At 46.6% G+C, this 22675-nt stretch overlaps 1 protein-coding gene across 1 annotated transcript; it reads left to right on the top strand.

The window, feature by feature from the left end:
• Positions 1 to 1374: 1374 nt before the first annotated feature.
• On the top strand, positions 1375 to 22074 carry tcf19l (transcription factor 19 (SC1), like). The gene is made up of 3 exons (XM_085975047.1): positions 1375 to 2224; positions 6463 to 7264; positions 18869 to 22074. The coding sequence occupies exons 1-3, from the start codon at positions 1933 to 1935 to the stop codon at positions 19122 to 19124; spliced, it is 1350 nt and encodes a 449-aa protein (XP_085831173.1). The 5' UTR covers positions 1375 to 1932; the 3' UTR covers positions 19125 to 22074.
• The last annotated feature ends 601 nt before the right edge of the window (positions 22075 to 22675 follow it).

Raw genomic sequence — 22675 nt, 5'->3', positions numbered from 1 at the left:
ATAGATGAGTCCCATTTCAACTGTGTGCAATGAAGGGTACCCTTATGGTTGAGAGATATGAATATTTCCTTCAAATCCAACTTAGATTTTCTTTCATTACCTCTGTCCAACTAGCCATTATTTGCTATAGGATTGTGTTTGAATTGCTTTATTTTGTTTGCATAGCCTTTCAGTGAGTATTTATCAATATAAACATTTTGAGTGCATCACACTTCACGTAATTACACTCACAGTCTGCCACAATGATGGATGAAGTGATTCCCTGGAGCCTGGCAATTCTGAATCAGCTAGTTTTAATCTAGGTGTGCTGCTGATGCGGTAACCAGTTTTGCAGAGCATTCAAATGCCATAGATCCTTAGGTGGTTCAAAAAATTATGTGCAAGTAGTTATGGGAAATGCCCTAGTCATGTTGAGAGATAGTCCCTATTACCTCATGTATAATACTAGAGATACACCGTCTGATCATGCCTTCACTGAACATTTGTACTCACACACTTCCCAGTGTGAGTCTGTCGGATTCTTCAAGTACAGTTGCTACATATATGATGAAAAATTCTTCAAGCGCATATGGTGGTGTTGGCCGTGGCTCAGTGGGTAGCACTCTTGCCTCGGTGTGGGTTCAGTTCCTACTCCAGAGACTTGAGCACAAAAACCACTGCAGTACTGAGGGATGAGATGCCTTTGGGATGAGACGTTAAACCGAGGCCCTGTCTGCTCTCTCGGGTGGATGTAAAAGATCACATGGCACTATTTTGAAGAAGAGCAGGGGGAGTTATCCCCCGGTGTCCTGGGCCAATATTTATCCCTCAATCAACATCACTAAAAAACAGATGATCTGGTCATTATCTCATTGCTGTTTGTGGGAGCTTGCTGGGTGCAAATTGGCTGCCGCGTTTCCCACATTACAACAGTGACTGCACTTCAAAAGTAATTCATTGGCTGTAAAGCACTTTGGGTTGTCCTGAGATCGTGAAAGGTGCTGTATTTCAATGCAAGTCTTTCTTTAGCATATAATGAAAATTATGCTTTATATCTCTGAGAGATGGACAGCACTTAGAGAAGCAGGGACCCTGATTGATTTGTCTGCTTTTGGTGGTGGAACAATTGTACTCAGCAGAAATCGGTGGACCGAACCTGTGTGATCCTCTGGCCTGTATCGATTTGTGTCATCTTTGCCCACTATCCCGTAAAGTGAGTTCCACTTTGAAACCAAAATGCGCGCGTTTCACTCTAAAAGAGAGCCGGCTCTGACAGCTCTGCCTGGCACGATTCACCCAACGGACTGGCCTCTGCCTTTATCAAAGATGGCGGCGCTGATGCCAAATAGAAGGCCGCACCATTCGGCGGGTGTGCGCGTGCCCGCTTCCGCACCACAGGCGGAACGCGGTCAAGCGGCAACGCAAAAAATCTCGCGAGGCCGCACGCCGCTGCTGCAGCGCGCCAATTTTCAAAGGCGCTTCCTGTAAACAGAGGAGAAAGAGCGGAGCGGCAGCTGGTGCTGGTGGTTGATGTTGTTGGAGAGTCGGGTGTCGAATTGCGCTGAGGAAGGAAGAGTGACGGCGGACCAGCGCGAGTTTTGATGACTTAACAATCGAACCCTTCTCCCCGACCAGCCCATGTTATGATGACCTGACAATCGAGCCCCTCTTCTCCGAGCGCAAGTTTTGATGACCTGACAATCGAACCCCTCTTGCCCCGGAGCGCAAGTTTTGATGACCTGACAATCGAGCCCCTCTTGCCCCGGAGCGCAAGTTTTGATGACCTGCCAATCGAGCCCCTCTCCCCCGGAGCGCAAGTTTTGATGAACTAACAATCGAGCCCCTCTACCCCGGAGCGCAAGTTTTGATGACCTAACAATCGAGCCCCTCTACCCCGGAGCGCAAGTTTTGATGAGCTAACGGCCGGTCTCCCCTCCCCTCCCCGAAGGGACGATGCTGTCGGAAGCGCAGCCCTGTCTGCAGCTGCTGCGCATCGGCACGGCGCCTCACCCGAGCCCGGACCCCGGGCCCGACCCGCCGCCGCCCCCCGCCCGCGACCTCTACACTTTCCTGCCGGCCGGCCAGCGCTGCGCCTTCCGCCTGGGCCGCCGGGCCGACCTGACCGACCTGTGCCTGAGCTGGGGCCGGGCCGAGGAGCTGATCTCGCGGGTTCACGCCGAGCTGCAGGCCGAGGGGGCCCCGGCCGGAGACTGGATGGTCCACATGGTGGACAGGAGCACCAACGGTGAGGGACCCGGGGGTGGGGGGAACTAATGGGGGTGAGGATAATGGGGAGGGAGGCCTTGATAGTGGGGGTGGGGGGTAACTGAGGGAGGGAGAGGGTTAATGAAGATATTAATAGGAGGGGGTTAATGGGGAGATGGAGAAAGCAGGGGGGTTCAATGAGGGTTGTTAGTGGGGGTTAATGGAGATGTTCATAGGGGGCACGGTGGCATAGTGGTTAGCACTGTTGCCTCACAGCGCCAGGGACCCGGGTTCAAATCTGGCCTCGGGCGACTGTGTGGAGTTTGCACATTCTCCCCGTGTCTGCGTGGGTTTCCTCCGGGTGCTCCAGTTTCCTCCCACAGTCCAAAGATGTGCGGGTTAGGTTGATTTGGCTATGATAAATTGACCCTTAGTGTTAGGGGGATTAAATACGTGGGGTTACGGGGATCGGGTGGGATATGTGTCGGTGCAGGCTCGATCTGCACTGTGGGGATTCTGTGATTCTGAGATTTTAGTAGATGGTGAGGAGAGGGTTAATATGATGGGGATAACAGAAAGACTTGCATTTATACAGCGCCTTTCGCGACCCCCGGACGCCCCAAAGCGCTTTACGGCCAGTAAAGTACTTATTTGAAGTGAAGTCGCTTGTAATGTAGGGAAACGCGACAGCCAATTTGCGCACAGCAAGCTCCCACAAACAGCAATGAGATATTGACCAGATCATCTGATGTTGGTTGAGAGATAAATATTGGCCCCGGACACCGGGGAGAACTCCCCCCTCCCTCTTCTAAATAGTGGCCCGTGGGATCTTTTACGTTCCACCCAAGAGAGCAGACCGAGCCTTGGGATTACCGTTTTGTCCGAAAGACGGCACCTCCGACAGTGCAGCACTCCCTCAATACCACGCTGGGAGTGGCGGCCTAGATTTTTTTATGCTCGAGTTTCTGGAGTGGGACTTGAACCCGCAACCTTCTGACGTGGAGGCAAGGGTGCTACCCACTGAGCCACAGGCTGACGTGCGTTCGTGGAGGTTGGGGTTCATCAGGAGATGGGGGTTATTGGGGGAAGGGGAGCGTTAATGGAGATGTTAATAGAGGTACAGAAAATAATCAACCAGGCTAATGGAATGTTGGCCTTTATATCTAGAGTACAAGGGGTTAAAAGTTATGCTGCAACTATACAAAGCCCTGGTTAGACCACACCTCGAGTGCTGTGAGCAGTTCTGGGCACCACACCTTAGGAAGGATATATTGGCCTTGGGGGGAGTGCAGTGTAGGTTTACCGGAATGATACCCGGACTCCAAGGAGTTAATATATAAGGTGAGCTTACACAAATTAGGATTGTAGGCCCCAGAAGGTTATGGGGTGATCTGATTGAAGTTCTCAAGATATTAAGAGAAACAGATAGGGTAGACAGAGAGAAACTATTTCTTCTGGCTGGGGAGTCTTGGTCTGGGGAGCATAGTCTAAAAATTAGAGCCAGACCTTTCAGGAGTGAAGTTCGGAAACACTTCTACACACAAAGGGTGGTAGAAGTTTGGAACTCCCTTCCACAAACGGCAATTGATGCTGGATCAATTGTTAATTTTAAATCTGAGATTGATAGCTTTTTGTTAACTAAAAGTATTAAGGGATATGGGCCAAAGGAAGGTGCTTATATGGAGTTAGGTCGCAGATCAGCCATGATCCCATTGAATGGCAGAATAGGCTCGAGGGGCTAAATGACCTCCTCCTGTTACTATGAGGGAGTTCATGGGGAGAGATTTTAGTAGATAGTGAGGAGAGGGCTAATATGGTAGGGATAAAAGAAAGACTTGCATTTATACAGCACCCTTCACGACCACCGGACATCCCAAAATGCTTTACAGCCACACTTTCGGAAGGATGTGATGGCCCTTGAGAGGGTGCAGAGGAGATTTACCAGAATGGTTCCGGGGATGGGGGAATCTTAGCTACGACAGGTTGGAGAAGCTGGATTTGTTTTCATTAGAGCAAAGGAGGTTGAGGGGTGATTTGATAGAGGTGTACAAGATTATGACAGGTTTGGATAGGCTAGACGGGGAAAGGCTGTTCCCACTAGTTGATGGTACAAGGACTAGGGGACACAGGTTTAAGGTTTTTGGGCAAGAGATACAGGGGGAATGTGAGGAAAAACTTTTTTACGCAGCGAGTGGTGAGGACCTGGAACTCGCTGCCGACGGAAGTGGTGGAAGCGGAGACACTCAATGTTTTCAAGGGGAGACTGGATAGGCACTTGAGGGAAATAAACTTGCAGGACTACAGGGATAGAGCGGGGGAATGGGACTGACTGGATTGCTCTACAGAGAGCCGGCACGGACTCGATGGGCCAAATGGCCTCCTCCTGTGCCGTTAGGGCTCTATAAAGTACTTTTTGAAGTGTAGTCGCTGTTGTAAAGTGGGAAACGTGGCAGCCAATTTGCGCACAGCAAGCTCCCACAAACAGCAATGTGATAATGACCAGATCATCTGTTTTTTTAGTGCTATTGATCGAGGGAAAAATATTGGCCAGGACACCAGGAGAACTCCCCCTGCTCTTCTTCGAAATAGTGGCCGTGGAATCTTTTACATTCACCCGAGAGAGCAGATGGTGCCTCGGTTTTGCGTCTCGTCCAAAAGACGGCACCTCTGACAGGGCAGCGCTCCCTCAGCACTGCACTGGGAGTGTCAGCCTGGATTTTGGTGCTCAAGTCTTGTGGAGTGGGGCTTGAATCCACAACCTAATGACTCGGGTGTTCCCAACTGAGGATACGAGCATAGTGCTAACGGATGGAGTAGGTGTGCAGGAATATGGTCAGGAGCAGATAGGGGTTGAGGGCACGTCCGGTGGTTCTGAGAGTAAAGGGAAGAGGTCGCTGGGCAGGAATGGGAGGGGGCTAATGTGGAAGGGTTATTCGTGCACGAGGTCAAGGGATGGTTTTAAGTAGACAAGGGAAGGGGCTTTCATTATGGAATCAGATAGATAAGGTGGGTTTAATGTAGATAGGGGTAAAATGGGGTTCCTCAGTGTGAAAGTCATTACATGTTAACTGTCTGTCATGATGCTTGTCATTTGTGGGGTGGGGAATATGAGCATCTTCCACTTGTTTCCTTATGATCATCAAAATGGTAAATTGAGATGGCCATTCTGTTCCCATAATGGCTGTGACAGATGGTCCATTTCAAGGAGGCATGGTATTGTTTGAGGCGAGATCACACCTGTGATTTCCTCTCAACTAGTGCAGCATTGTGTTTGTGATCTGCGGTAAGGTAGTGAGCAAAGCCAGGTGCTTCCTCACTGGGAGGGAAGGAAAACCAGAGAGCGAGGCTCCCAAAGCTGCACTTCTGTCCCTGCTGGTGGGCATTTTCTGAGCTGCATTAGATTAAAGGTGGAAGTCACACCCCCATCCACATCAATGGGGCTGTGGTGGAAAGGGTGGACAGCTTTAAGTTCCTCGGAGTCCACATCACGGAAGACCTCTCCTGGTCCCTCAATACCTCCTCTCTGGTGAAGAAGGCCCAGCAGCGCCTATATTTCCTAAGGAGGCTGAAGGGATGTAACCTGTCACCCCTGATCCTCTCTAACTTTTACCGCTGCACTATAGAGAGCATCCTGACGAACTGTATCACAGTATGGTATGGCAGCTGTAGCTACTATGACCGGAAAGCCCTGCAGCGGGTAGTCAAAACTGCCCAACGCATTACCGGCACCCGGCTACCGACCATAGAGCACATATACCAGAAACGCTGTTTACGGAGGCCACGGACCATCATCAAAGACCCTACCCACCCCAGCCACAGTCTGTTCGCCCTCCTGCCATCTGGGAGACGCTACAGATGCATTCGCACCCGAATGACCAGATTTAGGAACAGCTTCTTTCCCAGGGCTGTCATCCTACTGAACTCCACAAATAAACTCTAAAGCCTGCACATCTGCCAATGCACTTTATTATGTTTATGTTAATGTATTACAAGCCAAATGTATGTTGAATGTTTAAATGTCTTAATCTAAATGTACACTCTCGGGAGCCGCAAGCCTACATTTCGTTGTACTGCACTTGTGCACTAACAATGACAATAAAAGTTGATTATTATTATTATTCTTGCGAGCCGATTCTCTGTTCTTTCGTGCATAGACTGAAGGGGGAGGGGGAAGAGGAGAAAGAGGACATACCTTTTCAAAATGGTGTGTTTCATAAAAGGATATTCCATTTTTTTTTTAAACAAGAAAAATTCATACTAATGGCTCTGTCCTTGCAGGTACTTTCGTGAATGACATTCGCATTCCCAAAGACCAGAGAGTGGAGCTTGCAGATGGAGATACCGTCACGTTCGGCCATCCCAATGCTGTGAACATCCCGGAGGGCTCGTTGGCAAGTCAGCGGGACTCCGAGTTCTATTTCCTGTTCCAGAAGGTCAGCGTCCGCCCGGCGGACTTTGATGCCATAACGGTCCCGAAGGTTCAGAAACCATACGGGTTCCGACCGGTTTGCTCCACAGACAAGTGCATCTCTCCCCAAGGGGCGAGGATCCGGAGCTTCACAAAAGCCCCCGCTGCGTCCCGGGCGACGTTGATTCTGAACTCCATCGGGAGCATCAGCAAGTTGAAGTCGCAGCTTCTGCCCTTCCACCCGGACATGGGCGAGAGGAGCCAGTGTGCCGATACAAAGGGGGTTCTGGGGAAATTTCAGCGGTTCTCCTTGGATGGCTACCATTGCAACCACAGCAGCAGCGGCGGCACGACGGTCGCCAGTCCAGCCCTAAAGAGGCCCTGCGACCGGCCAGTCACCAAGCATCGGCGCAAGACGGTTCACACCGTCCTTCCGGACCTTGAGCTGGAGGAGGAAATTCAACGGTTTTCAGTGAAGGTGCAGCAAAGTGCTACCAACCGTCGGCACTGCAAGTCCGAGTCTGACGTGGACTCGGATCTGTACCGGCAGCTGACTTTGGGCGTTCGGGGGCTGTCGCCGGAACCAAAGCCCACTCTCAAGAAGCATAAACTGGAGCCCGATGGGCATGTCCTCCGAGATTCAATCGAGAATACACACATCACACCCACTGGGTAAGTCCCTACGCGTTCCTTGAGTATTATGCTACAGCCTTGCTAGACATGAATCCCGCGAAATCCAGACCATGAATTGTCATTGACTTTTAATATGTATTATTGAAATTAAGATTTTGGCAAATTTTGCCAAGTTACACGCTTATTAATTCTGTACGAGTGCCTAGAGACCCCAGTTCCAGACTATCGTGACCCTGTCACGAGCATTTTGGGTTTTATAAATAGGGGCATTGGGTATAAGAGTAAAGTGGTTATGTTAACTTTGTACTAGACAACAATTCAACTATGGTTAGGATATTGTGCAGTTTTGCCTGTCTTCTTGTAGAAGGCATTAATGCCTGGGCTTCATGAATAGAGGTATAGAGTACAAAAGCGTGGAAGTTATGATGAACCTTTATAAAACACTGGTTCAGCCACAACTGCAGTATTGTGTCCAATTCTGGGCACCGCACTTTAGGAAGAATGTGAAGGCTTTAGAGAGTGTCCAGAAAAGATTTACAAGAATGAGGGACTTCAGTTACATGGATAGACTGGAGAAGCTGGGGTTATTCTCTGCTCTAGGTTGAGAGGAGATTTGATGGAGGTGTTCAAAATCATGAAGGGTCTGGACAGAGTAGATAGAGAGAAACTGTTCCCATTGACGGAAGGGTCGAGAACCAGAGGACATATATTTAAGGTGATTGGCAGAAGAACCAAAGGCGACATAAGGCAAAACTTTTTTACTCAGCGAGTGGTTATGATCTGGAATGCACTGCCTGAGCGGGTGGTGGAGGCGGACTCAATCGCGGCTTTCAAAAGGGAATTGGATAAGTACCTGAAGGGAAGGAAAATTGCAATGCTGCAGGGAAAGGGCGGGGGAGTGGGACTAGCTGAAGTGCTCTTGCAGTGAGCCGGCACGGGCTCAACGAGCCGAATGGCCGCCTTCCGCGCTGCAACCATTCTATGATTCTATAGCTTTAGCGTAGAGTGCATTGCCCAGGGATGAGAAACTAAAGTTGGGATGAGAGACTTGAGATGGATTCGATGGGCCAAATGGCCTCCTTCTGTGCCGTTATGACTCTATGGAGGAACTATTTCCACTAGACTGGAAAAAGCTGAGACGAGATTTAGTAAGAGGTTTTTCAAATCTAAGAAGGGTTTGCGATAGTGTGAATTGGGAAAGACTTTCCTCTGGTGGGGTAATCGGTGACGGTGTCATCAATTTAAGATGGTCAGTAAGAGTGTGGGGAAAGGTATGGAGACATTTCTTTACACGGAGAGATTTTACAGCTTTATCACAGGGAGCAGTTGAGGCAGAGGTTATAGAGTCCTAACGGTAGAGAAGGAGGCCATTCGGCCCATCGAGTCCGTGCCGGCTCTCTGTAGAGCAATCCAGTCAGTCCCATTCCCCCGCTCTATCCCTGTAGCCCTGCAAGTTTATTTCCCTCAAGTGCCTATCCAGTCTCCCCTTGAAAACATTGAGTGTCTCCGCTTCCACCACTTCCGTCGGCAGCGAGCTCCAGGTCCTCACCACTCGCTGCGTAAAAAAGGTTTTTCCTCACATCCCCCAGTATCTCTTACCCTATATCTTAAATCTGTGTCCCCTAGTCCTTGTACCGTCAACTAGTGGGAACGGCCTTTCCCCGGCTAGCCTATCCAACCCCGTCATAATCTTGGACACCTCTATCAAATCACCCCTCAACCTCCTTTGCTCTAATGAAAACAAAGGAAAGGGAGGTGGGGTGGCTTTGTTGGTAAAGGATGGGACCAGCGCAGTGGTGAGAAGTGATAGTGGCTCAGAAGACCAAGATGTAGATTCAGTTTGGGAGGAGATAAAAAATAATAAAGGGAAAAAGTCTCTGATGGGCGTAGTCTACAGGCCCCTGAACAGTAGCAATACTGGAACAGTTCCCATGGATTGCAGGGTAGCTAATGTTACCCCACTATTCAAAAAAGGTGGTAGAGAGAAAACAGGGAATTACAGACCGGTAAGCCTGACATCGGTAGTGGGGAAAATGCTAGAGTCCATTATAAAAGATGTAATAGCAGAGCACTTGGAAAACAGTGACCGGATCGGACAAAGTCAACATGGATTTACAAAAGGTAAATCATGTTTGACTAATCTACTAGAATTTTTTGAGGATGTAACTGGTAGACTAGATAAGGGAGAACCAGTGGATGTGGTGTATTTGGACTTTCAGAAGGCTTTCGATAAGGTCCCACATAAGAGATTAGTGTGTAAAATTAAGGCACATGGGATTGGGGCAAGGTATTGACTTGGATAGAGAACTGGTTGGCAGACAGAAAGCAAAGAGTTGGAATAAACGGGTCTTTTTCTGAGTGGCAGGCAGTGACTAGTGGGGTACCGCAGGGATCGGTCCTAGGACCCCAGCTATTCACAATATATATAAATGATCTAGACGAGGGAACTAGATGTAATATCTCCAAGTTTGCAGATGACACAAAGCTGGGTGGGCGTGTGTGCTGTGAGGAGGATGCAGAGAAACTCCAGTATGATTTGGACAAGTTGGGTGATTGGGCAGAAGCATGGCAGATGCAGTATAATGTTGATAAATGCTTTGGTGGCAAAAACAGGAAGGCAGATTATTATCTGAACGGCAATAGATTGGGAGAAGGGGAAGTGCAACGAGACCTGGGTGTCCTTGTGCACCAGTCACTGAAGGTAAGCATGCAGGTGCAGCAGGTGGTTAAGAAGGTAAATGGTATGTTGGCCTTCGTAGCGAGAGGGTTCGAGTACAGGAACAAGGATGTCCTGCTGCAGTTGTACAGGGCCTTGGTGAGAACACACCTTGAGTATTGTGTGCAGTTTTGGTCGCCTTATCTGAAGAAGGATGTTCTTGCCATGGAGGGAGTGCAGCGAAGATTCACCAGACTGATACCTGGGATGGCAGGAATGACGTATGAGGAGAGATTGGGTCAATTGGGCTTCTACTCGCTGGAGTTTAGAAGAATGAGAGGGGATCTCATTGAAACTTATAAAATTCTGACAGGACTGGACAGACTAGATGCAGGAAGGATGTTCCCGATGGCCAGGGAGTCCAGAACCAGGGGTCACATTCTAAGGATAAGGGGTAAGCCATTTAGGACAGAGATGAGGAGGAATTACTTCACCCAGAGAGTGGTGAACCTGTGGAATTCTCTACCACAGAAGGCAGTGGAGGCCAATTCATTAAATATATTCAAGAAGGAGTTAGATGTATTTCTTAAGGCTAAAGGGATATGGGGAGAAGGCAGGGACAGGGTACTGAATTTGGATGATCAGCCATGATCTCATTGAATGGCGGAGCAGGCTCGAGGGGCCAAATGGCCTACTCCTGCTCCTATCTTCTATGTTGGACAGAGTATAAATCAACAAATAATGGAGGCCTGTAAAAAAAGGTACGGTAATAATCATGGGTGATTTTAATCTCCATATTGATTGGACAAATTATATTGACCATGGTAGCCTTGAGGAGGAGTTCATAGAGTGCATCCGGGATGGTTTTCTAGAACAGTATGTAATGGAACCAACCAGGGAGCAGGCTATCTTGGATCTGGTACTGTGTAATGAGACAGAATTAATAAATGATCTCATAGTAAAGGATCCTCTAGGAAAGAGTGATCATGGCATGGTTGAATTTGAAATTCAGTTGGAGGTTGAGAAAGATGTATCGCAATCCAGTGTCCTGATCGTAAACAAAGGCAATTACAGTGGCGTGAGGGCAGAACTGGCAAAAGTGGACTGGAGAAATAAATTAAAGGGTAAGACAGTTGAAATGCAGTGTCGGACATTTAAGGAGATATTTCATAACTCTCAACAAAAATATATTCCAGTGAGAAAGAAAGACTCTAAGAGAAGGGAGCACCATCCGCGACTAACTAAGGAAGTAAAGGATGGTATCAAATTGAAAACAAAGGCATACAATGTTGCCAAGATTGGTGGGAGGCCAGAGGATTGGGAAATTTTGAAAAACCAGCAAAGGATGACTCAAAAAAAAAAACAAAAAAAAAAAAAAAACAAAAAAAAAAAAATTAGAGAGGGAAGATGAATTATGAGAGTAAACTGGCAAGAAACATTAAAACAGATAGTAAGGTATATAAAAAGGAAGAGGGCAGCTAAAGTAAACGTTGGTCCCTTAGAGGATGAGACTGGGGAATTAATAATGGGGAACAGGGAAATGGCAGAGACTCTGAACAAATATTTTGTATCTGTCTTCACGGTAGAAGACACTAACAACATCCCAATAATGGATAATCAAGGGGTCACAGGGAGTGGGGAACTGAAGACAATCACTATCACTAAGGAAATAGAACTTGGTAAAATAATGGGACTAAAAGATGACAAGTCCCTTGGACCAGATGGCCTGCATCCCAGGGTCTTAAAAGAAGTGGCTGCAGAGATAGTGAATGCATTGGTTGTTATATACTAAAATTCCCTGGACTCTGGAGAGGTCCCAGCGGATTGGAAAACCGCAAATGTAACACCCCTATTTAAGAAAGGAGGGAGACAGAAAGCAGGAAACTATAGACCAGTTAGCCTAACATCTGTCATTGGGAAAATGCTGGAGTCCTTCATTAAGGAACCAGTAGTGCGGCATTTGGAAAATCATAATACAGTCAAGCAGAGTCAGCATGGTTTTATGAAAGGGAAATCATGTTTAACAAATTTGCTGGAGTTCTTTGAGGAGGTAACGAGCAGGGTGGACAAAGGTGAACCAGTGGATGTGGTGTATCTGGATTTCCAGAAGGCATTCGATAAGGTGCCACATAAAAGGTTACTGCCTAAGATAAGAGCTCACAGAATTGGGGGTAATATATTAGCGTGGATAGAGAATTGGCTAACTAACAGACAGCAGAGAGTCGGGATAAATGGGTCATTTTCCGGTTGGCAAACGATAACTAGTGGGGTGCCACAGGGATCAGTGCTGGGGCCTCAACTATTTACAATCTACATTAATGACTTGGATGAAGGGACTGAGTGTAATGTAGCCAAGTTTGCGGATGATACAAAGAAGGGTGGGAAAGCAAGTTGTGCAGAGGATGCAAAGAATCTGCAAAGGGATACAGACAGGCTAAGTGAGTGGGCAAACATTTGGAGTATAATGTGGGAAAGTGGGAGGTTATACACATTGGCAGGAAAAATAAAAAAGCAAATTATTTGGAGAGAGATTACAAAATGCTACATTTCAGAGGGACCTGGGGTCCTTGTGCATGAAACACAAAAAGTTAGCATGCGGGTACAGCAAGTAATCAAAAAGGCAAATGGAATGTTGGCCTTTATTCAAGGGGGTTGGAGTATAAAAGCAGGGAAGTCCTGCTACAACTGTACAGGGTGTTGGTGAGACCACACCTGGAGTACTGCGTAAAGTTTTGGTCTCCTTATTTAAGGAAGGATATACTTGCATTGGAGGCAGTTCAGAGACGATTCACTCGGTTAATTCCAGAGATGAGGAGGTTGACTTATGAGGAAAGGTTGAGCAGGCTGGGCCTATACTCATTGGAATTTAGAAGAATGAGAGGGGATCTTATTGAAACATATAAGATACTGAGGGGGGCTCAACAAGGTGGATGCAGAGAGGATGTTTCCCCTCGTGGGGGAATCCAGAACTCGGGGGCACAGTTTCAGAATAAAGGGTCGCCCTTTTAGAACTGAGATGAGGAGGAATTTCTTCTCTCAGAGGGTCGTAAATCTGTGGAATTCTCTGCCCCAGAGAGCCGTGGAGGCTGGGTCATTAAATACAATAAAGGTGGAGATAGACCGATTTTTGCAAGATAAGGGGGTGAAGGGTTATGGGGAGCGGGCAGGGAAGTGGCTTTGAGGCCAAGATCAACCATGATCTTATTGAATGGAGGAGCAGGCTCGAGGGGCCAAGTGGCCTATTCCAGCTCCTATTTCTTATGTTATGTTCTTAAATCCAGCTTCTCCAACCTGTCCTTGTAGCTAAGGTCCCCCATCCCCGGAACCATTCTGGTAAATCTTCTCTGCACCCTCTCAAGGGCCTTCACATCCTTCCTAAAGTGTGGTGACTAGAACTGGACACAAAACTCCAGTTGTGGCCTAACCAGCACTTCATAAAGATTCAGCATAACTTCTCTACTTTTGTACTCAATACCTCTATTTATGAAGCCCAAGATCCCATATGCTTTGCTAATCACTCTCTCAATATGTCCTGCCACCTTCAGGTTATTGCATCTTTGAAGGGAGAAGTAGATAAACTTCTGAAGCTGAGGAAGTTACAGGGCTGTGGGGAGAGAGCAGGGCAGTGGGATTAGTTTTGGATTACTCTAGCAACGAGTCACCACAGACGTGATGGATGAATGACCTCCTTCTGTGCTGTATGATTCTCTAAGTTGAAAAGATGTGGGACATAAATGTACCATGAGTCGAGCTGAATTAAAACAGAGAGTTAGAAACTGACCTTGGGAGTAACAGTTGATGCATCCATTTTCAGTGTCCATTTACTGTGTCAAATCAATGAAACTCCAACAGAATGCTCGGATATATAGCCAAACAAAAGAATGTGGCAAGGTTTGCCACCTGTGCCGTTCTGCGGATTTTCCTGTCATTCGTTTTAATAGTCAGGAAAATGGTGAGTAGAGTGGCAGAAGAGCCGGGCTGATAACGCCACGGAAGTGATGCGAAGACTTTGCTGCCGTACTAGGATCGCTGTTCAGATTTTGATCGCGGTACACAAGATAAACCCGCATTGGAAAGGCAGCAAAGAAAAGCAACCAGCTGATCCGGAACGTAAAGAGGATGAGCTTTAGTGATGCGTTAAAAGTTTCAAAAGCACGGGCAAGTCATCGAAGTATATCAAATTTTAAACTGTAAATAGAAACATAGAAGATAGGAGCAGGAGTAGGCCATTCGGCCCCTCGAGCCTGCTCTGCCATTCAATGAGATCATGGCTGATCATCCAAATTCAGTACCCGGTCCCTGCTTTCGCCCCATATCCCTTGATCCCTTTAGCCTTAAGAAATATATCTAACTCCTTCTTGAATATATTTAATGAATTGGCCTCTACTGCCTTCTGTGGTAGAGAATTCCACAGGTTCACCGCTCTCTGGGTGAGGAAATTCCTCCTCATTTCTGTCCTAAATGGCTTACCCCTTATCTTTAGACTGTGACCCCTGGTTCTGGACTCCCCGACCATCGGGAACATCCTTCCTGCATCAAGTCTGTCTAGTCCTGTTAGAATTTTATAAGTTTCAATGAGATCCCCTCATTCTTCTAAACTCCAGCGAGTACAAGCCCAGTCGACCCAATCTCTCCTCATACGTCATTCCTGCCATCCCAGGTATCAGTCTGGTGAATCTTTGCTGCACTCCATCCATGGCTAGAACATCCTTCCACAGATAAGGCGACCAAAACTGCACACAGTACTCAAGGTGTGGTCTCACCAAGGCCCTGTACAACTGCAGCAAACGGGGGGTTAAGTTCAGATTTTGCTCCCGAGTACGGTAAGGAAGTAGGACTGGATTATATAAATGGAAATGATTTAGTAAAAAGTAAATTCATAGAACTTTACAGCACAGAAGAAGGCCGTTTGTCCAAGAGCCCTTTGTTGAGGGGGCTGTCCACTTAGTCCTATTCTCCTGCCCTTTAACAAACACCAGCAAAAAAAAGCCTTTACCCCGAGTGATAGATGTTCACAATAATTATGCCCAGCAAGTAATAGTGACGGCAAACTCGGGTTTCTAAAACTAGGGTTATGTAAAATAAAGTGAGGTGTCAGGAAGGTAGAGTTAATGTTCGAGAGGGACCAGTTTCCATCGGCTGAGCTGCCTTTTGTCTTTTCTAATGTTCTTGTGGTCCACGTTGTGATGTCATTGCCAAGAAACATCTTTTGTGTATCCTGTTCCAGCATTGCATTAGAATTATTGCTGCTACTCATTTGAAGACGATAAAAAGGATAAATAGTTGCAACCCCCAAGTCACATAACAACCGTGTTTGCACTAGACCAGCCCATCAAAGCTCTGCCAGTGTTTTCCTCCACCACTCTCCCAGTTTAATCTCGCTCTTCTGTTTGCTGACCATATCCTTTAATATTCCTCTTTGTCGAGAGCTGTTTAATTTTCTTTTCGTGGTGTTTATGGACTCTGATTCAGCAATGGTTTGTGATAGAGAATTCCACGTTCGAACTGTTTTTTTTTGTCTAAAAGCAAAATAACACCAGCTGAATATTGGCAACGCAGAGCAGGCTCCAACCGCCCAGGAGTCTTGACGGGAGAAAAAAGTTGGTACCAAAGTGACGTTTTATGGGTTTTTTTATCCTTGCCATTTCTACTTGCCCATCCTCCTTCAGCGCTCTTCGCACTCTCATTGTCTCGTGTGCGTCTTGTATTATGCCTCCTTTTGTCTCCTGCACAGATCACGTCTGCCATTTAACCATTTCCCTTTCCCCGCTTTTGCACTTTGCAGGTCATTCTATTTCTTTTCCTGTTTTTTTTTTTTTCCCCCCCCTTCACTTACCTGTTCCTTTTTTTTTTAAATGCTGTTTATCTGTGCTATCTTTCAATTGTTATGGGAACAGTAGCACAGTGGTTATGTTCCAGGACTAGTACAGGAAACTTTCTGGTATCCGGCACGGACGGGACCGACGTGGTGCCGGTTCATCAACAATTCCGGATAACCGAACGCTATAGTAAAAGATACGGAGCTCAGAGCTCCGTATAAAGCAACAAACCCTGTTGCAGCAGCTTCAAAACAATCGGCACAAGTTGCAAGCGTCTCTGTAGCTTAGCAACAGCTTCAGCTACACCCTTGCACAGCAATAAATGGAGTTTAAAAAGGTAATAAAAGTTACCGGAACCGACTCCTGAATTTTGCCGGTTATTGAATAGAGCGTTCCGGTTATTTAGGGGCCGGTTAATCGAAAGTTTCCTGTAATCAGTTGGAGAATTTAAATTCAGTTTGTTAAATAAATCTGGAATGTAACCACCGGATTGTCATTAAAAACCCATCTGGTTCACTAATGTTCTTTTAGAGAAGAAAGTCTATTTGTGACTCAGACCCACAGCAATGTGGTTGACTCTTAACTGTCCTCTGAAATGACCTAGCAAGCCCCTCTGTTGTAACAAACCGCTACGGGAGTACCTTCACCCCCAAGGACTGCAGCAGTTCAAGAAGACCGTTCACCGCCATCTTCTCGAGCAATTAAGGATGGGCAATAAATTAGGGACGCCCGCATCCCGCGAACGAATTTTAAAAAAAATTATGAAACACGGTCTATATACTTGAAGCGTGAACCAATTTGTGGTTCTCTCGACAGATGCTACCAAGGTTTTCTGTCTTTGTGTAAAGAATTTTTTTCGAACTTTCCCTTTTAATTCTTTTTGTGATTTGTTTCCACCTCACCAAGCAGTGGATATAATCCATTTATTTTATAACCCTTCATGATCTGGAAGACGTCTATCGGGCCACCTGTGTTCTAGTTTTTTTAAAAGCTTAACTTCTGTATAATTATAACCCCCTTGACTGTGGTGACGTCCTTTTAAATCTACAGTACACCTTTTCCATTGCTTTTTTTTTATCCTTCCTACAATGGGTTGGCCAAAACTATACACAATGCTCCAAGATCTTTTACAAATTCAACATTACCTCCTTGCTATGGTATTCTATAATACTAAATACACAATCAAGGATTCATTCTGCCTGTTTATGGCTTTCTCTACTTGCACTGCCACCTTTTAATGATCCGTGTATCTTTGCTCCTCTACTCAACGTGTCGTATTTGTGCTTTGCTGAAAGTTTCTTACAGGATGTACTTGGTAAAGCCTCGTGAATAAGGACGATGGATTGCTATGGTTATCTGCTGGGGCCATCATACGCAGAACACTCCTACTGTAACCTAACAAACCCTCCAACCCTTAAAGGGTAGAGTAGAGTAGAGTACCTTTGTTAAAGCACTCCTCATTTTATACTGAAAAATTATATACTTGCAAAAGTTTTTTTTAATAAAAATGTCAGTTTTCTGAATTGTAGAGCCCCACCCGGTCTAGACTGCTCCAATAATGTCTCTGACACTGTGTACATGAATGGCTTCATTCACTGCAATGGGACCCACGATTTCAGGCCCTCTTGAGATCCAAACGGGAGCCACTCAAACTCGTAAACCCAGACCCCTGGCTGGTTTGGGGAAAACATTCAGCCAACTTTACGTACCTGTTTGCCGTGCCTGAATTACGACTGAGTGGACAGTTACTTGCGTCTGGTTGCCCAGTGAATAGAGGGACCAAGTTTATAATAAATCCTTATTTCCATAAATCCTTGACGCAACCATCACCAGTTGGGCTCCCTCAATAGCTCAGTGTTGCTGGGTTAGGAGGAAGAACGTTATCCGGGTTCCTGCTCCTGTTTGCTGTCTTCAGGAGATGAGGGAAGAGAATTGGTTGGGGGGGGTGTCCGTTACCTGGGAAATTTGTATTATTCTGGTTAACATAAATTACATATTTTGTGTGCGCCTCTCTCTGTGGCAGGTGCAGTGACACTTGCTGGTTGGTTTTAGCTTTGATTGTTTAATTTGTTGCTTATGATGTACATTTGTTGCTGTGTTCATAACCCATTTTACCTTCTATTATCTCCTCAATATCAACAAGTAAAAACTCTTGTGTCTGGATAAACTCGGTGAGCGGCCGGGGACTGCAGCAAGGTCAAACTTCAGTCCTTGGTCCGTGCTCGATTAACTGATTTCAACTGGGCTAATGGCAGGAACACTAATATTTTGCTCCGTGGGCGAGAGTGGAGGGGATAATAGGCCAGCTTCCTGTTTGCAATCATTGTCCAGCGATCCCTGCGACTCACTTTGCATTACAAAAATCTTCATTTCCAGAATGAAGCTTGGTTCAATTAATTTCCCAAATGGGCACTGTGCACAGTTTAAAAAAAAAAAAAAAAAAAATGTTCTCTCCTTGCTGTGTCTGTTTCATACTTGATCGGTGTAATACTTGTGTCTATAGAGCACCCCTGGGGATGACTGGCCCCCTTTTCTTCCACTCCTTTCCCCCAACCCCCTTGTCAGGCTTTAGGTTCTGTTTGGTGCCTCTATTTGCAGGAGTTTGGAAATCTGCATAATAAGATGAGAAATAGGAGCAGGAGTCGGCCATACGGCCCCTCGAGCCTGCTCCGCCATTCAATAAGATCATGGCTGATCTTCAACCTCAACTCCACTTTCCCGCCTGATCTCCATGTCCCTCGATTCCCCGAGAGTCCAAAAATCTATCGATCTCAGCCTTGAATATACGCAATGAGTCAGCATCCACAGCCCTTCCAAAGATTCACAATCCTCTGAGTGAAGAAATTCCTCCTTATCTCGGTCCTAAATGGCTGACCCCTTATCCTGAGACTGTGACCCCTGGTTTGAGACTCTCCAGCCAGGGGGAAACAACCTCTCGGCATCTACCCTGTCAAGCCCTCTCAGAACCTTGCATGTTTCAACGGGATCATCTCTCATTCTTCTAAACTCCAGAGAGTACAGGTCCAATCTACTCGATACGCTGCACGAGAAAGGTTGCAGGGATGCGGCAGTGCCCTCACAAACTGTGATGCAGTGAATTGTAGGTACCGGAATAGGAAAATGAGCAGCCCATTGCTAACCGTTCTGGGTTTGTTTTTTTCTTTTCAGAAAGAAGCGAGGGCGGCCTCGGAAGCATCCTTTGGGAACCATCCCACTGGGTTCGAAGGTCATGTGCAAGGTCTTCACCCACACGCTCTACACTGCGGAGCAGTGTGCCGCTGAGCGGTGCCAGTTGCCGCAGGAAGACACTGTGGAGTGGGTGCAGTGTGACGATTGCGATGCGTGGTATCACGTGGCCTGTGTGGGATGCAACTACACTGCCATGAAAGAGGCTTCTGCTGAGTTCCACTGTGGCTGCACGTAACAGTCAAAAAAAAAAATACACCATTTAATAACTGTCTTCCAGTCAGGGTTCTCCTTTAAAGCTTGGGTGAAAATGTCCCAACGATCTGTTATGCCTACTGGCCTTTTTTTCTGCCTTTTTAATATCTGGGAGTGGAGGCTGTAATGAATTTCAAACGTCAAAGGCCATAAGTTCCTGTATTTAAATGATGACTTCCGTGTCGGCAGTATTGGGAAGATCACGGCAGCTGATGCTTGGGACCTGTCGAGTGAATCAATGTTGTATCATTATTTTCGTTTCATTACTTCTGTAGCTCATCCAAGGGCTGCCGCTGGAGCAAATCCAACATTGTGACCTTTGGACAACAGCACGGATGTTTGGACTTTGCAAGATGCCTGAAGTTCTGATTTTTGTTGATATCTTTGGGGGTGGGGAGAGGGCTGGATCAGTACGTCGTCAAACATTCCTTGTTTTGTGAAATGCAATTTTTCATGTCATTTGTAAAACTCCCAAGATTATTATTAACTTTCTGAATATTTAGCATACATATTTAAAAGCAAATCCTGCTGCCATTAATGGAGGAGAGGGCTTCTGTTAGATTTAAAACACACAGGCCAATCCCTGATGCCTTCATCAGTAAGTGCACTGCAGAGGACTGAGCCATGGAGAGCACAAAAATCCTAGGTGCAATCTGCCAGTGTAGCTCACGGCGGCCATAACAGTAGCAGCACTAGACCTTGATGTCGGCATCGTCGACCAGGGAGGGGAGAAAGTCCACCAGGATTCCTGTTCCCGATTATTGTCCTATAGTCTTGTGTTGGAAATTGCTGCGCGTGTGTCGCGTGAAGACTGGATGTGGTGCCCTTCATAGTTACGTGCACTGCTAACATTCCCAGTCCGGATAGACATGAAGAATGGGACACTTGGGTGAGGCTGTGCCAGGTGGCAAATGATACCTGTGGAGCCATACCGCGCGCGGCATGATTCGACACCTTCAGGAGATTCTTTTAGTGATGATTTGGTCGCTGTAACATCAGAATGTTAGCCTTTCCAGTAGGAGGCGCTTGTTGTAAATGTTACCTTTGATTGGCGTTGCACTAGTGCTTCAGAGGATTTGGGTGGGGAGGCGAGTGAGCGGGCGGCGATATTTGTCTCCACTGGCCTGTGAAGGAGCAGGAATAGACTGGTTGGGCCAAAGCTCTTTGTGTCAATTCAACAGAGCCCGGTGACTCCGTATGTAGACGAGGCTCTGCTATTGGGAAGGGGAGAAGTTGTGTTCACCTCGTGCCTTTTCGTGTCCTCGAGATGTCCCTACACAGCCAATGAATGGCTTTTGAAGGGCAGTCGCTTTTTATACAGGCACACACAGTTTGCTTGCAGGAGATTTCAATTGCATTCCTGCTCCACCCATTGTACATTTTCCACTTGAGTGGCCTTTGATTTGTTTGAGTACAGAAAGCTCTTGAGTTGGGCAGTTGAAGGGATCATGTGTGCACCAAATCTTCAATTCTGGTTAGCTGAATTAGAATTGGGGAATCCGTATTGAACACCGGGAAGAATGATGGGGAATGGTAGCAGAAATTAAAATTGTCATCTGAAATTTAAAAGAAAAACAGTCGAGCGTTCAATAACAAATGTACCGTTAACCCTTTTGGGTTTTTAATGGCAGAATCCGAAGTGCTATTTTGAAATGATGCTTTGCATAACATTAACTTGAGATGCTTTAGTACACCCCGGTGTACCACCAGCACCAATACTATTACTTCCTACACAAATGGCACACAATAACATTAAAAAAAGAGACAAATTTTTGAGTCTCTGACAGTGTCCAAGATCTGTCTCTTCACCGGACCCGAGCGCAGCCATTGGAGGCACGAGAAACTCGGCCCTGCTTCTGTTGGCCTACAACTGAGAGTAGTGCTAAGGTCTTTGACTGCTCTCCTCGAAACCCGAGCGCAAACAGTGTTGCCATCCAAGATTACATATTTTTTTTCCTGAATATATTTTTAGTTTAAAAAGAAAATGCAGTAGCTGGTTTGGGGTGAGTGAGTGTGACCAGGTGATGGAACTAGAACTTGGCAGAGTCGAAATGAACTGATCATTTTTGCAGATGCTTGATGCGTCGCTTCTGGCCTCGGGATTTGAATCCAGGTGGTGCCAAATGCCATGAAAGTTTTCTCTTTTTCTGCTGAGTATGTGACTTGTATAAAATGAGTTTGGGGAATGCAGTTCGTGCAGCACACAAGTGTCAGCGTGAATTGGCAGTCTCGCTCTGAGGCTACAAAATTGGCTGATGCAACAGGCTGTGCTCTTCTGAATAATTTGGGGAAGAGTAGAAGGAACTTTATTTCAAATTTGACCATCCAGTACCTGACCTGGGCACGCTCGGTGCAGCCTATGGTTGCCCAAAGTGTTCCATTCCTGGGCACTGACCAAGCTTTGCCAAAAAAGTGTTTGTTGAACAAATTTCCTCAATTTCCCCCACCCCCACCCGCTTGCCCCACGTGAATGAACAACTGTTTCTACTAAAGTTAATTCAGCTTCCTCTGTGCCAAAGCTCAGTTCTTCACCGCCAATACCCAGTTTTAATGGCTGACTGTATCTCATCCAGTTACTGCCGATCCAGCTCCCTCTCACTGCCGGCCTTAGCCGCTCCCTGCCAGGGCCATCTTTCCCTAAAGACATCAGTAAGCGCGGTTTCAGTAAACTTACTTTGAAAATCTTCGGAAGAACCAAAAAAAAGGAAGTTAAAATGGCACCAATTGGGAGCGCCCCTTTTCAAAGTAACCTGCATGCTAAATTAGACATGCCCCAAATGTTCACAATTTCCTGACCAGCATGGATCTCACTGGCTGCTCGGAGATTGCAAATTCTGTGTGCACATTCTCTTTGCTCCTTGCATTCTCAATGGCAGCCCCTCCTGGTGATGAGTTGATGTTGTCCCGTCATCTGGAGAAGAAATTCATTTGGATTATGGGGTTGGGGTGGGGGGGGGTGGTGGTGGGGGAGAGAGGGGTACAGGAGTTAGAACCTTTGAACACAGCTCACCCTTTGTCTCCAATAGTAAAGGTAGCATGTAACTGACTTCATAGACCCAAACCTCCAGCAGTCAGTTCCCAGTCAGTGCTGAGTTAGTTTATCTTGGGCAAGCTAAAAGAAAGGGAAAAATCAGCCAGGGCTTTGTGCTCCTGATCGCAAACCAATAACTTCTGTAGGCAAGTGTGCATGGACATCTGGTGAGCACAGGATTGGCTTGGGCTGTGTTGCCCCTTACTGCTGACACTGTTTAGACTCGCCCCTGAATTTTGGTCACTTGGTTGAGGTGCTTTAACGCATATTAGCGCCTTGCGTTAGGTGTGTGTGTGTATGGAGGTGGATGGTGGGTGGGGTTAAAGATCAATGTGCTGTAGAAATTCTGTGTTAATAGGTTGGGTTGGGGGGGAGGTTCTTAGCAAGACTTCCTGCTAGACAGGGATTGGGGGAGGATATTGACTTTTAGCAATAATACACAGAAGCAGGATGGCCATTCAAAGAATGCACTTCAACTGGGCTAGATTGTGACTGCAGTACTG

This window comes from Somniosus microcephalus, unplaced genomic scaffold (genome assembly GCF_052327205.1).
Source record: "Somniosus microcephalus isolate GS21.2 unplaced genomic scaffold, FLI_Smic_1.0 unresolved_chr1, whole genome shotgun sequence".
NCBI lineage: Eukaryota > Metazoa > Chordata > Chondrichthyes > Squaliformes > Somniosidae > Somniosus > Somniosus microcephalus.
The sequence above is the reverse complement of the archived record's forward strand: the minus strand, read 5'-3'. Positions and strand labels throughout refer to the sequence as shown.